General features: G+C 46.4%; 1 protein-coding gene across 4 annotated transcripts in view; it reads left to right on the forward strand.

The window, feature by feature from the left end:
- LOC127655828 (zinc finger and BTB domain-containing protein 7C-like) overlaps window positions 1-16672 on the forward strand; it is a 31344-nt gene extending 14672 nt beyond the window's left edge. The window contains exons 1-3 of one of the 4 annotated variants that reach the window (XM_052143821.1): window positions 5581-5722; window positions 11505-12442; window positions 15866-16672. In XM_052143821.1, the coding sequence (XP_051999781.1) occupies window positions 5669-5722; window positions 11505-12442; window positions 15866-16427 (1554 nt within the window). In that variant the 5' untranslated portion in view covers window positions 5581-5668 and the 3' untranslated portion in view covers window positions 16428-16672. Of the gene's footprint in view, window positions 1-5580; window positions 5723-5859; window positions 5865-5979; window positions 6218-11504; window positions 12443-15865 lie in introns of those variants that run through there. The other 3 variants (XM_052143825.1, XM_052143824.1, XM_052143823.1) reach the window with 3 other exon arrangements.
- Window positions 16673-17043: the final 371 nt, after the last annotated feature.

Raw genomic sequence — 17043 nt, forward strand, 5'->3', positions numbered from 1 at the left:
AAAAAACACATCGCGGCAGGTGCGTACACGATGCTAATGCTGTTAAACCCATAAAAAAACACATCGCGGCAGGTGCGTACCGCGATGCTAATGCTGTTAAACCCATAAAAACACATCGCGGCAGGTGCGTACACGATGCTAATGCTGTTAAACCCATAAAAAAACACATCGCGGCAGGTGCGTACACGATGCTAATGCTGTTAAACCCATAAAAAATCACATCGCGGCAGGTGCGTACACGATGCTAATGCTGTTAAACCCATAAAAAACACATCGCGGCAGGTGCGTACACGATGCTAATGCTGTTAAACCCATAAAAAAACACATCGCGGCAGGTGCGTACACGATGCTAATGCTGTTAAACCCATAAAAAAACACATCGCGGGTAGAAATATAGAATACGGCCGCACGCTGTCGTATAGCTTATAAATGTGGAATATCAAACAGTGTTTCGGTCAAAGATCGGAGTTTCACAGATAACGCTGGTGATGCTCTGAACTGAACTAGAGGAGATTAACAGTGGGGGATATCCTCCTCTCATTATTTATGCGCATATCAAACCATTTTAATGACTTCTTGAACCGTTTGATCACAAAAGAGCGTCATATGACAGCAAAAACGTGTTTGCTAAATCTAAAATGTACCTATGCACGTCCTTTATAAAAAGGATTTCATTACTGGCAGTACAGACAGGGACGGATTATGACTGGCAAAGGGGGCCAATTACCTCCAAGGGCCCTCCTCCACCCAAAAGTTGTTGGGGGGGATCACCAAACTGGATTGCGCAAAACATAATGAGGCCCATTAAACATGCTGCCTTGGGTAAAGTATTGAAATCCAATGAATGATTTAAACATGGCATCAGAGTGATGTTACAGAGGGCAACATCTTGGTGATTCGAGTAAGAAGTTGCGCTTGGGACGTTATGAGAGTGTGTTCGTGGTTTTATGTAGTCAGACGAGTATTTTAAAGTGAATATTCTGCTGAATAGACAACAAGACATTTCGGTCTGTCTGCACACACACACACACGCACACTCTGCAAAGGTGGCTTCCTGTGTCTTTATCTCTCTCCCACTCTCACCCCATTTCTGCTTCTGTTTACCCCCCTCACTCCCCCTCTTCCTCTCTCTCTCTCTCCTCTTTCATTCTGTCTCTCTCTCTTTACTCTCGATGACACATCACTCATCCTCCCCTCACTCAATCCACAACTCTGATTTTAGACCCTTTTTTAGATATGATCTTCCTGTCGTTCCCCTTCAGTCTCTCTGTAGATCACACACACTCCGTCTTTCTTGTGTGTTTTCGAAGAACTCCGCGTCTGTGTTTAGACGGAGGAGCGCAGCCGGTTTTCTTTTTTTAGTTTGTGGGATTTGTCCTCAAATCTCAGACCCCAGATTCTTTCCCCTCCGTGTTCTTTTGTTTCCTTCTCTTCGTCTGTGAGTGAAGCGCAGCAGCTGAAATGAGATTTTAGTCATATGTGTTTCCTTCCATAAGTCCTATAGACACATTTCAGTTCTCTTTAGTTTTTATTTTGATGGTATTCAGTATCCTTAAAATGTCATTAAATGTTTTTAATGTAATTATGTGTTCATCAAGTTTGCAGACTGTGTGTCTTATTGAGGCTTGTGTTCACTGGATCAGTAATCTGGTGAGATTAAAAAGAGATTCCAAACGCTGCTGTGATGATCCTGACACAGGAAGTGCAGTGAGCGTGTGTGTGTGTGTGTGTGTGTGTGTGTGTGTGTGTGTGTGTGTGTGTGTGTAGTGTGTGTAGTGTGTGTGTAATGTGTGTAGTGTGTGTAGTGTGTGTGTGTGTGTGTGTGTGTGTGTGTGTGCGTGTGTGTGTGTGTGTGTAGTGTGTGTGTAATGTGTGTAGTGTGTGTGTAATGTGTGTAGTGTGTGTGTGTGTGTGTGTGTGTGTGTGTGTGTGTGTGTGTGTGTGTGTGTGTGTAATGTGTGTAGTGTGTGTGTAATGTGTGTAGTGTGTGTGTATGTGTGTAGTGTGTGTGTGTGTGTGTGTGTGTGTGTGTGTGTGTGTGTGTGTGTGTGTAATGTGTGTAGTGTGTGTGTATTGTGTGTATGTGTGTGTGTGTGTGTGTGTGTGTGTGTGTGTGAGCGTGTGTGTGTGTGTGCGTGTGTGTGTGTAATGTGTGTAGTGTGTGTGTAATGTGTGTAGTGTGTGTGTAATGTGTGTAGTGTGTGTGTGCGTGTGTGTGTGTGTGCGTGTGTGTGTGTAATGTGTGTAGTGTGTGTGTAATGTGTGTAGTGTGTGTGTAATGTGTGTAGTGTGTGTGTGTGTGTGTGTGTGTGTGTGTGTGTGTGCGTGTGTGTGTGTAATGTGTGTAGTGTGTGTGTAATGTGTGTAGTGTGTGTGTGTGCGTGTGTGTGTGTGTGTGTGAGCGTGTGTGAGCGTGTGTGAGCGTGTGTGAGCGTGTGTGTGTGTAATGTGTGTAGTGTGTGTGTAATGTGTGTAGTGTGTGTGTGTGTGTGTGCGTGTGAGTGTGTGTGCGTGTGAGCGTGTGTGGCGTGTGAGTGTGTGTGCGTGTGTGTGTGTGTGTGTGTAGTGTGTGTGTGTGTGTGTGTGTGTGTGTGTGTGTGTATGTGAGCGTGTGTGTGTGCGTGTGTGTGCGTGTGAGTGCCTGTGAGTGTGTGTGTGTAATGTGTGTAGTGTGTGTGTGTGTGTGTGCGCGTGTGAGTGTGTGTGCGTGTGAGTGTGTGTGTGCGTGTGAGTGTGTGTGTGTGCGTGTGAGTGTGTGTGTGTGTGAGTGTGTGTGTGTGTGTGTGCGTGTGAGTGTGTGTGTGTGTGTGCGTGTGAGTGTGTGTGCGTGTGAGTGTGTGTGTGTGTGCGTGTGAGTGTGTGTGTGTGTGCGTGTGAGTGTGTGTGCGTGTGAGTGTGTGAAGAGAGTTTCCCCTTCATTTGTGTTCCTATGGAAAACACAGAGCAACAGAAGTGTGTGTTTGGCTGACATTAGAGAGAGCGCTGAGGAAACCGTATTGTCTTCAGAAGGGGAGAAGTGAAGCTGAAGCGTTGAGTGTCAGTGGGAGGTGAGAATCCGTTATGAGACAAACAGAAACACACAGAGAACGTTAGAGAGAGACGGACCTCTACTCTTAATTACTTCCTTTTAATATCTGAGCTGAATCAAATCCATTCAACATTACTTTTGCAAAATATGTGAATGAAAAATGACATCAACAACACTGAAATGTTGAAGAGGAGCACAGATGAAGATTGAGCGATGATGATGATGGTGTGTGGGTGACTCTCATCGTCTCTTTACTGTATGTAGTTTGTCATTTGGGGTTTATTCAGTGTTATGACTGTAGGTGTGTTTGCTATGAAACAGTCTGACACTCGTCCGCTTTTCCTAAAAATCACATTCTCTCAATTAAAATACAACGAAAATATCAGATGGAAATCAATGTGCTGTTCTATTCCTGCTGTTCAACTGGTTACAGTGAAATTAAAGAACATTAATGGCATTATTTTGCATCATTTTGCAGAATAGTTTACCTCAATATTTGTGCTTGTATCTGGACTGACTGTGCATGAGGTGTATATAGTTGTGTAAGATGTCTTGTCATGTACGTCTGCTTCCACGATGTGCAATATGGCAAACACACGTTAATAAAGCGCTTTCCTCCAGGATCAGAGCACATGCCTTTCATGTCATTCCAAACACTTCACTGTGATAAACCATTTAGTCTTTGTTTCATGAACAAATGATTGTAAAAGTAAGCCGTTCTTAACCAGTTGAACTAACATGAAAAATAAAGTTTTCTCTCCGGAACAGTCGAACACACTTTCTTCTTATTTTCGGTTATCTTTTTCATCCTTGAACCGTTTTTAGTCTCTACTTTTAATTAAAATGTACAAAACTCATTTTTGAGTCTCATCCAATTCAATACATGAGAAGCTCAATCAACCGAATTTAATAAAGCACAAATGTGTGTTCCAGTGAGACACTTCCAATGCAAGTCAATGGGGTTTAATCTGTACACATTAAAATACTGCTTCATGAGTGTAGACACATAAACAATATGTGTGTGAACATGATTTTACTGTCATTAAATCACTTATTAACCACATCTGTGTGAAGATAGAGATGATTTTAAACTCCGTTGCCATGACGACGTAACGCCATAAACTCTAAAATGACCAATTTAAACGGCTGAAATAATACACACGTTTTAACAGAAATAATGCACATGCTTTTATAAAATTATAAGTGTCACATTTCTGACTTTTAATCCCTCCAAAAAATGGACCCCATTGACTTCCATTGTAAGTGCCTCACTCATGGCTGGACTGGTGATCTGGCTTACCGGGCATTTTCCCAGTGGGCTGACGCACTTTGAGGCCGATCGGGGCGGGCCATCGAGAGAATCGACCGGGCCGGTGGGTCGGTCGCGAAACGGCCCGCGATAAGCTAATCTGAGCCGCCGTGTTATGCAGAACGGACCACAAATCGGTGCCGCGATATGCAGAGAAGAAGAGCGAACGCCCCTCGCTCAACAACTCTTTGGTCAGTTGCCATGTCAAATCCCGGGCCGATTTCTCTTCCCAGTCCAGCCCGTATTTGTGCTTTTAAAGAAAAGGAGGAACGAGTGTTGACTCAACATTATGCCACGAATGAACCCGGAATATTCCTGGAGTTTAATATCAGATTTAAAGATCTTAATGTTTCTTGGTTTCTGTGCGAGAGGTTTCACAAACACTATATATCATGAAAACAAAGAAAGATGGATATTATTGTGTTCCTCTGATCTGATGGGACATTTGACCTTTAGTCACCCAACAGTCACATGCCCCGATATCATTATGACAAACATGTGTCCTATAATTCACATATTTATCCCGCTGATGTTGAGCTCTGTTTATCAGTGCGTCTGAGGAACAGGCCCAGATCATATAAAACTCTTAAATGTGTTTCTGCAGATGATTGGGATCCAGAGTCAGAACAGATTTAAACAATGTTTGTTTCTTTACACTGAAATATGTGAAACTGAGAGAAATCAAACGAGCACTCGCATGCAGGAGTTCCTGTGACACGGAAAACTTCCTGAAGCTTGTGGTTTGACACGTCTTCTCCTTTACTGTGTTTGCTCTGGTGAGAGGCACATTTCAGTTAAAGAAAAGTGTCTTATTTCCAAATGAACTCCGGAGAGACGTCTGATGGGTGAGTCTCACATGATCTGTTTGAGTGTCTGAAACGTCTTGAAATGCCACAGACGGTTTATTTGACCTGTGTTGATTCATCTCCGTTGGGTTGTGTGTGTGTGTGTGCTAAAGCTCACTGCGGATCCGTCGTGATTAATGAGATGTGTTTAGAACGATGATGAAGATGAAGAGCGGTGAAGATCACACGGCCCAATCAGACGACAGTCCTTCCTGTTTGCTGCAGCAGCTGATCCGAGCGCGCGTCGCACCGGAGGACGAGGGATATTGTTTTCGGAAACTTGCGACCGTTTCGAAACGAGATGATGCGTCGGGAGCGAGGGGCACGTGGGCGAGGAGGGAGGGGTGCCAAACACCTTGTTTTTTCAGAAGACAGGAAGAGAGATAGAGAGAAGAAAGCGAGAAGACTAGGGTGGAGGTCCCCACAGGAGAACGCTGAACCCCAAACTTACCAAGACACGAGAGAGAGCGTGAGACAGACACACGGATGACACAGACGTCAGTACGGCTACTGTCCACAGCGCCCATGAGGGGCAGAACGGTAGGCACCGCTCCGGACCGATGCACATCATAGACGCTCCAGAACAATCTGAGTGAACGGCTCGCGAAGGGTCGACTGGTGATCGAGGTCTTGAGTTCACACGTCTGTGGGTTTCTCTGAAGACATTTGTTACAGCAGAAATGTGTGTGTGTTTTTGTAAGTCTTTGGCTCTTTGTTCAGGGCGAGTGAATCGGGATTGAACCTAAATGGGGCTCGTGGCTTAGTTAGTGACTAATCCGCTCCGTCTCAATTGTGTAACATTGCCAGAAGCTTTAAGATGCCACACCTGTTCCAAGGAAATCTCGTTTCTCCCTTTGTGTGTGTGTGTGTGTGTGTGTGTGTGTGTGTTGGATCAGGTTAATCAGGTGTTGGGTACATTGCTGTTAAGCAGCACTCGAGGGTTTCGGAGGGCATTATTATGGGCTGTACAGAGCCACAGGTTGTTAAGGGAAGTGGAGAGGTCGTCAGGTTGTTGGTGGAAAATTCCGGGCTCAGGTGTGTGTTTTTCTGCAGAACTGTGTGTGTGTGTGTGTGTGTGTGTGTGTGTGTGTGTGTGTGTGTGTGTGTGTGTGTGTGTGTGTGTGTGTGTGTGTGTGTGTTTGGAGGGGGATCTGAGCTTTTCATTTGAACAGTCATGTTCTGTTGAGACTGTTTTACGCTCTGTTTGGCATCAGTGACCTCAGTGCTGAACATGTTCATATAATGCTCGTCATTTCAAAATCAATGTATTACTTTCATATTCTTTCAATATGTTCCTCTGACCTAATCAAAACACCGATGGCAGATGATATGGAACCAAGGTGGCGGAAAAGTCTGATAACTGATTAATCGGCCGATAAATTCTTTTGTTTTCTATATTTATAGAATGACTAAACATTTCTTTGTCTTTCCTTGCTATGACTGGCACAGACTCCAAAATGAATAAAATCCCAAAAGCAGTTTAATGTGCAAACACAATTCCAATTATAACCAGAAAAATTTAAATTTGGTGTGTAATGCTGGACTTTTAACTGGGTTTATAAACAAGCCCGAAATACTTCACTCAGTTACAATAATCTATATGGAAGTATTTACCAAATGGAGCTTTTTATAACCTATATATTCACCAGATGAAGAGTTATACACATATATTACAAAAATATAAATATATATACAAACTATACACATATATTCAAATATATATATATATATATATATATATATATATATATATATATATATATATACGATAAGTAATAAAAGTAAAAAAAAATAGATTGGCAACTATCGGCCGAGTATTTCTAGGTAATTAATAGTTCCAAAAAGTAACTATCGGTACTGATTAATCGTTCAAACCAATATATCGGTCTACCTCTAGTCTGTATTATTATTACATATAAATAGACATAAATGGGGAATAATAAAAAAGTATCTGCAACTATCGGCCGAGTATTTGCAGATAATTAATCATTCCAAAAAGTAACTATCGGTACTGATTAATCGGTCAAACCGATATATCGGTCTACCTCTAGACTGTATTATTACTATTATTACATATAAATAGGCATTAATGGGGAATAATAAAGAAATAATCGGCAGAGATTTTTACCAATAACTGATAGTTCCACCGATTAATTGGTAAAACTGATATATCGGTGTATCTATAATCCAATGTATAATAATACAAAAACTTATTTGGGGTCTGACATGACTCACAAAAACCCAATGTAGAAAACAACAATAAAACAAAGCTAAAAAAAATCTGTCAGGAATATATCTTTACAATCAGAGATCACGATCATGTGACAGTTCACTGTAATCATTAACTGCAGCATTCATTTTGATTAATAGAATTTTCATTATAAAGCTTTTTACGTAGGCTAAACTTCCAAAAACAAACTTTATTAGAGAAATATTATAATGGGAGTGTTGTAGTTTGCCACACCATTACTGATAGGCTTATATACTCCACAGACATGTCTGTGATTGGTTACAATGCTCAACCACTTGAAAGAAATGAAAATAAATGTAAATAGAGTATTTTGAGTGGAAAATAGATGTAAAATGTGTCCCTGTTCTTTTGTGTCCCGTAGTGTATACCCCCCCACCCCACACACACACTTAAAAATGCAAATGGGGCCATTCAGACATGTCGCATGGAAATATTCTCCCATGCATACAATAGTTTTGCCCCATCCAGCAGTAAGTCATCCAAACCTACACCTCTCTATTAACATGAAACGGTGTTCACAACCATTTTACTTCCATTATGCAATGTATTGAAACAGGATACTGGTTAAAAAAAACATTTAGTTCAGGACTTGCCCTAAAAGTGTCTCCACATGACAGGGTGTTGAAAAATGAAAGGGCTTGTTGTTAAACTAAGTAAGTGTTTCCTTTAGAATATCATGCATGAGTCATAAATCAAGGAACAAGTATTAAGAAAGTTAACAGGGTAATTTTAAAACATTCCAAGTTAATTAGATCTGTCTCTCTTTTTCCTTTCCGTCTATTTCTGTCTCTCTGTCTTCACACATAATCTGCCCGGTTCAGTCTGTCTGTCTGTGTGTCCTGTGTCCACAGATGGATGTCTGTCTGTCTCTGTCCGTGTGTCCTGTGTCCACAGATGTCTGTCTGTCTGTCTCTGTCTGTGTGTTCTGTCTCCACAGATGTCTGTCTGTCTCTGTCTGTGTGTCTTGTGTCCACAGATGTCTGTCTGTCTCTGTCCGTGTGTTCTGTCTCCACAGATGTCTGTCTGTCTCTGTCCGTGTGTCCTGTGTCCACAGATGTCTGTCTATCTGTGTGTCCTGGGTCCACAGATGTCTGTCTGTCTGTCTCTGTCCGTGTGTCCCGGGTCCACAGATGTCTGTCTGTCTGTGTGTTCTGTCTCCACAGATGTCTGTCTGTCTCTGTCCGTGTGTCCTGTCTCCACAGATGTCTGTCTGTCTCTGTCCGTGTGTCCTGTCTCCACAGATGTCTGTCTGTCTCTGTCCGTGTGTCCTGGGTCCACAGATGTCTGTCTGACTCTGTCTGTGTGTCCTGTGTCCACAGATGTCTGTCTCTGTCTGTGTGTCCTGTGTCCACAGATGTCTGTCTGTCTCTGTCCATGTGTCCTGGGTCCACAGATGTCTGTCTGTCTCTGTGCGTGTGTCCTGTCTCCACAGATGTCTGTCTGTCTCTGTCTATGTCTCCTGTGTCCACAGATGTCTGTCTGTCTCTGTCTGTGTGTCCTGTGTCCACAGATGTCTGTCTGTCTCTGTCTGTGTGTCCTGTGTCCACAGATGTCTGTCTGTCTCTGTCCGTGTGTCCTGTGTCCACAAATGTCTGTCTGTCTCAGTCCGTGTGTCCTGTGTCCACAGATGTCTGTGTGTCCTGTGTCCACAGATGTCTGTCTGTCTCTGTCCGTGTGTCCTGTGTCCACAGATGTCTGTCTGTCTCTGTCCGTGTGTCCTGAGTCCACAGATGTCTGTCTGTCTCTATCCGTGTGTTCTGTGTCCACATATGTCTGTCTGTCTCTGTCCGTGTGTCCTGGGTCCACAGATGTCTGTCTGTCCGTGTGTTCTGTCTCCACAGATGTCTGTCTGTCTCTGTCCGTGTGTCCTGTGTCCACAGATGTCTGTCTATCTGTGTGTCCTGGGTCCACAGATGTCTGTCTGTCTGTCTCTGTCCGTGTGTCCCGGGTCCACAGATGTCTGTCTGTCTGTGTGTTCTGTCTCCACAGATGTCTGTCTGTCTCTGTCCGTGTGTCCTGGGTCCACAGATGTCTGTCTGTCTCTGTCCGTGTGTCCTGTGTCCACAGATGTCTGTCTGACTCTGTCTGTGTGTCCTGTGTCCACAGATGTCTGTCTCTGTCTGTGTGTCCTGTGTCCACAGATGTCTGTCTGTCTCTGTCCATGTGTCCTGGGTCCACAGATGTCTGTCTGTCTCTGTGCGTGTGTCCTGTCTCCACAGATGTCTGTCTGTCTCTGTCTATGTCTCCTGTGTCCACAGATGTCTGTCTGTCTCTGTCTGTGTGTCCTGTGTCCACAGATGTCTGTCTGTCTCTGTCTGTGTGTCCTGTGTCCACAGATGTCTGTCTGTCTCTGTCCGTTTGTCCTGTGTCCACAAATGTCTGTCTGTCTCAGTCCGTGTGTCCTGTGTCCACAGATGTCTGTGTGTCCTGTGTCCACAGATGTCTGTCTGTCTCTGTCCGTGTGTCCTGTGTCCACAGATGTCTGTCTGTCTCTGTCCATGTGTCCTGAGTCCACAGATGTCTGTCTGTCTCTATCCGTGTGTTCTGTGTCCACATATGTCTGTCTGTCTCTGTCCGTGTGTCCAGGGTCCACAGATGTCTGTCTGTCCGTGTGTTCTGTCTCCACAGATGTCTGTCTGTCTCTGTCCGTGTGTCCTGTGTCCACAGATGTCTGTCTGTCTCTGTCTATGTGTCCTGTGTCCACAGATGTCTGTCTGTCTCTGTCTGTGTGTCCTGTGTCCACAGATGTCTGTCTGTCTCTGTCCGTGTGTCCTGAGTCCACAGATGTCTGTCTGTCTCTATCCGTGTTTTCTGTGTCCATAGATGTCTGTCTGTCTCTATCCGTGTGTCCTGGGTCCACAGATGTCTGTCTGTCCATGTGTTCTGTCTCCACAGATGTCTGTCTGTCTCTGTCCGTGTGTCCTGGGTCCACAGATGTCTGTCTGTCTCTGTCCGTGTGTCCTGTGTCCACAGATGTCTGTCTGTCTCTGTCCGTGTGTTCTGTCTCCACAGATGTCTTTCTGTCTCTGTCTGTGTGTCCTGTGTCCACAGATGTCTGTCTGTCTCTGTCTGTGTGTCCTGTGTCCACAGATGTCTGTCTGTCTCTGTCTGTGTGTCCTGTGTCCACAGATGTCTGTCTGTCTCTGTCCGTGTGTCCTGAGTCCACAGATGTCTGTCTGTCTCTATCCGTGTTTTCTGTGTCCATAGATGTCTTTCTGTCTCTATCCGTGTGTCCTGGGTCCACAGATGTCTGTCTGTCCATGTGTTCTGTCTCCACTGATGTCTGTCTGTCTCTGTCCGTGTGTCCTGGGTCCACAGATGTCTGTCTGTCTCTGTCCGTGTGTCCTGTGTCCACAGATGTCTGTCTGTCTCTGTCCGTGTGTTCTGTCTCCACAGATGTCTTTCTGTCTCTGTCTGTGTGTCCTGTGTCCACAGATGTCTGTCTGTCTCTGTCCGTGTGTCCTGGGTCCACAGATGTCTGTCTGTCTCTGTCCGTGTGTCCTGTGTCCACAGATGTCTGTCTGTCTCTGTCTGTGTGTCCTCTGTCCACAGATGTCTGTCTGTCTCTGTCTGTGTGTCCTGTGTCCACAGATGTCTGTCTGTCTCTGTCCTGTGTCCACAGATGTCTGTCTGTCTCTGTCCATGTGTCCTGTGTCCACAGATGTCTGTGTGTCCTGTGTCCACAGATGTCTGTCTGTCTCTGTCCGTGTGTCCTGTGTCCACAGATGTCTGTCTGTCTCTGTCCGTGTGTCCTGTGTCCACAGATGTCTGTCTGTCTCTGTCCGTGTGTCCTGTGTCCACAGATGTCTGTCTGTCTCTGTCCGTGTGTTCTGTGTCCACAGATGTCTGTCTGTATCTATCCATGTGTTCTGTGTCCACAGATGTCTATCTGTCAAACTTTTGTGGTATAATAATATGATAAGAACAGATCGTGCTCAGTGTTGTACATTTTAACATCTGGGAGTTTTGTCGTCACTGTAGTCACCTTTCTCTTTTCACTGTTAGCTATTAGACATTACCTAGAAATGTAGTATCTTCTGTATGTTTACAGTGTGTCTGTTGTGTCTACAGGAGGCGATGTCTCCAGGAGAGGACGGTCTAATCGGGATCCCCTTCCCGGAGCACAGCAATGAGCTCCTGTCCCGTCTTAATGCTCAACGCCGGTCAGGGCTGCTCTGTGACCTCACGCTGACTTCACGTGGTGCGCGATACCCAACGCACCGGTCTGTCATGGCCGCAGTCAGTCTTTACTTCCGTCGTCTGTTTGGGGCAGACGAAGACGAGGAGGGAGGCGAGGGTGTGGGTGACAGCTGTAGCGTTTGCCAGCTGGACTGCGTGTCACCGGACGCGCTGGCGGCACTGCTGGAGTTCGCTTACACTGCGACGCTGACAATTCGCAGCTCAGGCATGAGGGAGGTTCTGAAGGGTGCGCAGCTGCTGGGTATTCAGTGCGTGGCTGACGCCTGCAGAGACATCCTGGGTGAGTCGGGTGACGTAGAGGAGGCAGCGCGCCTGCCATCTCGCCGCAAACAGGACCGTTGCTCCGTTGCCAGAGCGTTGTCCCCTGTGAAACTAGCGTGGCGGAGTTCCCAACCCGAAATGTCACCGAAGTCTAAGGACACGCCCGAGCACGGGCTGCTTCCCACTCAAGGACGAGAAGGACAAGACCGAGATGCACGTGCGGGCCACCGAGAGGTGCTAATGAACGGAGGTAAACACTGGCTGCAAGAGTCAACCCCGATCCCTCACCGCCCTGACGACACCCCATCAGAGGAGGAGGAGTCATGTGTGAAAGGTCAGGCCACACCCCTCAACAGTCAATCACAAGCAAATGGAGCAGGGGGCGGAACTACAGTGGGAGGCGGCAGGAAGAGGAAGTCTCAGATGCCACAGCAGTGTCCAGTCTGTCAGAAAATCATCCATGGGGCGGGAAAGCTGCCGCGGCACATGAGAACACACACGGGAGAGAAGCCATTCCAGTGCAAGGACTGCGGCGTCCGTTTCACACGGTAGGATCAGCTGAACGTGAGAGAGGGTCGTGTGTACAGTTGTCGCTCCACTTGTGGTTAATCCCATTCGAGCACATTTAACATCCAAATTCACTCGTGACAGTCACATTTACGTCAAATCAGTGTAGTGTGAAACAACTAGTTGTTAATGCAGTGACATCACTCTTCTGGAGACTGACAGATCATTTAAAGTGCTAGAAATTTCTCAATCAGAGGTTTGTTACTTGCATTAGTCCTGTGGTCTCAGGGCAACTCATAGATTACAGTTCAGAGAGAGCTTAGAGCATAAACAAAACAGCATGTCTATGTGTGTGTGTGTGTGTGTGTGTGTGTGTGTGTGTGTGTGTGTGTGTGTGTGTGTGTGTGTGTGTGTGTGTGTGTGTGTGTGTGTGTGTCCACATATGTGCTCATCTAAAAGATTGGGATGCTCCTCTACACAGCCTAAAGTTTCCTGGGCACAAACAATACAACAAGATAGAGATAAAAAACTTTTAGACTATATAGACTATATCTATATCTATATATATATATATATACACACACACATGTACAAATACAAATCTGTTATCTACAGCGCAAGGGACAGTAATGCAGAAGAGGTAGGGTGTGTTTGATAATATAAACAGATTAAGCTGTGTATTGCACATAATTATTGCTCAATGGGGCAGTTTTAACTGTTTGCGAGACAGATAGTCTGAGGGTAAAAACTGTTCTTGTGTCTGACGGTTCTGGTGTTCAGAGCTCTGAAGCGCCGGCCAGAAGGCAACAATTCAGAAAGGTAATGTGCTGGGTGAGGGGGGTCCAGAGTGATTTTACCAGCACTTTCCCTCACTCTGGAAGTGTACAGTTCTTGAAGGGGGGGCAGGGGGCAACCAATAATCCTCTCAGCAGTCCGAACTGTCCTTTGTAGTCTTCTGATGTCTGATTTTGTAGCTGCACCAAACCAGACAGTTATTGAAGTGCAGAGGACAGACTCAATGACTGCTGAGTAGAACTGTTTCAGCAGCACCTGTGACAGGTTGAACTTCCTCAGCTGGCGAAGGAAGTACAACCTCTGCTGGGCCTTTTCCACAATGGAGTCAATGTGGATGTCCCACTTCAGGTCCTGTGAGATGGTAGTGCCCAGGACCCTGAATGACTCCACTGCTGGCACAGTACTGTTCAGAATGGTGAGGGGGGGGTCAATGTTGGGGTGTTCCTCCTAAAGTCCACTATCATCTCCACCGTTTTGAGCGTGTTCAACCTCCCTTCTGTGTACGGACTCATCGTCATCTCAGATGAGGCAGATGACAGTGGTGTCTTCTATAAAATTCAGGAGCTTGACAGAGGGGTCCTTGGCATTGCAGTCATTGGTGTACAGGGAGAAGAGTAGTGGGGAGAGCACACATCTGGGGGCCAGCTGGTTAGAACAGGATTTTAGAACAGAAGTGGGTGAAACACCATCTGGGCCATGTGCTTTCATTGTCTTTTGTTTCTGGAAGACCCGGCACACCTCATCTTCACAGATCTTATGAGCAGGTTGAGTAGCAGGAGGGGGTTGCAGGAGGTGTTTGTGTGAAGTGAAGGTCAGAGCAGGTGTGGGGTGTGTGAGACTGGGCTTTTCAGATCTACAGTAAAACACATTCAGGTCTTCAGCCAGTTCTTGATTCCCTGCAGAGTTGGGGGATGGTGTCTTGTAGTTGGTAACGTCTTACAGGCCTCTCCACACTGATGCAGGGTCATTCGCTTTCCATCCATAATTTCATATTTATGGTTCAATACGAGTTAAGCTCAATCTACAGCATTTGTGGCATAATGTTGATTAACACACAAAAAAAATGTTTGACTCGTTCCTCCTTTTCTTAAAAAAGCACAAATGTGTGTTCCAGTGAGACACTTACAATGGAAGTCAATGGGGTCCATTTTTGGATGGTTTAAAGGTAGAAATGTGAAGATTAAAATTTTATAAAAGCATTTACATTATTTCAGCTGTAGCGTTTTAACAGTGGTTTTAGAGTTTACATTATTACGTCATATTAAAGTACAGATTAAACCCCATTGACTTGCATTATAAGTGTCTCACTGGAACACACATTTGTGCTTTTATTAAAAGAGGGATGAGTCGAAATATATTTTTGTGCTAATAATCAACATTATGACACAAATGCTGTCGATAGATCTTAACTTGTATTGAACCCTGAATATTCCTTTAAGTCGACAACGTGTTTGGTCATTTTTCCTTTATCGGGAAAAGGTCATAAATGGACGTCAAAAGCAGATCTTATTATTATTATTTCAGATCTCATGTAAATTCGAGTTTCTTGCATTGTTGAATAAGCTGATTTCTTGTGTACATGTAAAGAAAGTTCTTAAAATATATGTGGCAGGGCAGAGGGCGGGGCCGGGTCGTGATCCTGCACACCCGGTCCCGTATTAGGCTAATTATGCCTCCGTGAGGGTTAAAGGCCGACTGCAGAGGTTCGTGCAGGAGAGAGAGATCTTTTACGGACATGTCCGTCATGTGTGAGTTTATGTTGTCTTTTAAGTTTACTATTAAAATATGATTTACATCGTCAAGCCGGTTCTCCGATACGACACAGCTTGTTCCTCGGCCACTCCTCCACCCTCTATCGGACGACAGCCGCGCCTCTCTGGGCGGATCCGAGGCAGACCTCCAGCCCCTGGCGGACGGAACACCCCGCCGCGCTCTCGGGGAACAGAAGGGGTCTCCCCCGCCCCTGGCAGTGGTTCTCTCGCTCCAGGCAGTTGGCAGTGAGCCCCTCCCCGCTCGCGGTCGGCGGTCTTAAACCCTGTTGCGTTTCAGTGGCCGGTAGGTGACTCCTGCGCCCCTGGCAGCGGCCCTGACCACTCCAGGCGGTCGGCTAGGAGCCCCTTCTCCCCTCGTGGCTGCTCCGTTGGGGTGGACGGTAGTGGCAAGAACTCTACTACGGCGTATCCCTCCTCCTTCCCGGGCTTCGGCACCAGTGTAAAGGGATCAATGGAAAGGAGGAGGCGAGAACCAGCTTGCCAATATAAATAATAGTTTTAATGATAAACTTAAAAGACAAACACACACATGACGGACATGTCCGCTAACGATCTCTCTCCCGCACGGTCCTCTGCAGTCGACCTTTATCCCTCACGGTGGCTTAATTAGCCTAATACGGGACTGGGTGTGCAGGATCACGACCCGGCCCCGCCCTGCCACAATATATCTTACATAAAACGGGTTAAACGGATTGAATCCGTGTTTCTTGTTTACAGAGTGAGACACAAAAATGTTGCTATGTTATCTCCATGTCAGCCATCACAATTTCGGGCACTGATTCCTGTCTTCTGTAAACACGTTTAGGAAATGAATGCAAGCATTTAAATGCAGTTGCAAAACTTTATCTTTGATCTTTATCAGTTCTTTTGTTTTCTGTTTCTCGTTCACTCTCTCAGGAACGACAAGCTGAAGATCCACATGCGTAAACACACGGGTGAGCGGCCGTACCTGTGTCCCAGCTGCCCCGCCCGCTTCCTGCACTCCTACAATCTGAAGAACCATCTGTCGCTGCACAGTGGAGATCGTCCTTTCGAGTGCCCGCTTTGCCACAAGGCCTTCGCCCGTGAGGACCATCTGCAGCGCCACAGAAATGGCCACAGCTGTCTGGAGCACCGAACCCGTCGGCCGCGGCATGGAACAGGGCCAGAACACGGAGCCTCTCCACCTTCTGATTCATTCAGCCTTCATCAGCATCCCGATCACATGAGCGCAGTTGCAGCTGCGCATCTCCTGTACCCACCAGACCCCGATGGCCACAGCATGCCAGTGCAGGGTGTGCCACTGCTGGGGGCGGCCAGGATGCCCTACCCTGAGCTGCTGTGGCGGGTGATTGGGGGGGCAGCGGTCAAAGTGCTGGATAAAGGTGAGGAAGGCTCGTCTCCGCATGGCAACACGCCAGTTACACATGGTACATGGGAGGATGAAGATGAGGATGTCGGCAGGAAGGAGGAAGAGTGATAACGCTGGTGTGTGTGAGAGTGTGTGTGAGTGTGTGTGTGTTTGTGTGAGAGTGTGTGTGCTTGTGTGTGTGTGTGCGCACGCGCCTGTGTGCATGTGTGTGCGTGCGTGCGCGTGTGTTTGTGCGCGTGTGTGTTTGTGTGCGTGCGCGCGTGTATGTGTGTGTTTGTGCACGTGTGTTTGTGTGCATGCGCGCGTATGTATGTGTGTTTGTGCGCGTGTGTGTGTGTGTGTTTGTGCGCGTGTGTATGTGTGTGTGTGTGTGTGTGTGCGCGTGTGTGTGTGTGTGTGTGTGTTTGTGCGCGCGCGTGTGTATGTGTGTGTGCGTGCGCGCGTGTGTATGTGTGTGTGCGTGCGCGCGTGTGTACGTGTGTGTGCGTGCGCGCGTGTGTATGTGTGTGTTTGTGCGCGCGTGTGTGTGTGTGTGTGTGTGCGTGCGCGCGTGTGTATGTGTGTGTTCGTGTGTGTGTGTGTGTGTGCGCGTGTGTGTATGTGTGTGTGCGTGCGTGTGTGTGTGTGTGCGTGCGCGCGTGTGTGTGTATGTGTGTGTGCATGTGTACCATCATATATCAGTTAGTCGCATCTATTTCTGGTCATCAGAACTCAATGCAACAAA

The sequence above is a fragment of the Xyrauchen texanus genome, chromosome 15 (assembly GCF_025860055.1).
Source record: "Xyrauchen texanus isolate HMW12.3.18 chromosome 15, RBS_HiC_50CHRs, whole genome shotgun sequence".
Classification (NCBI taxonomy): Eukaryota; Metazoa; Chordata; class Actinopteri; order Cypriniformes; family Catostomidae; genus Xyrauchen; species Xyrauchen texanus.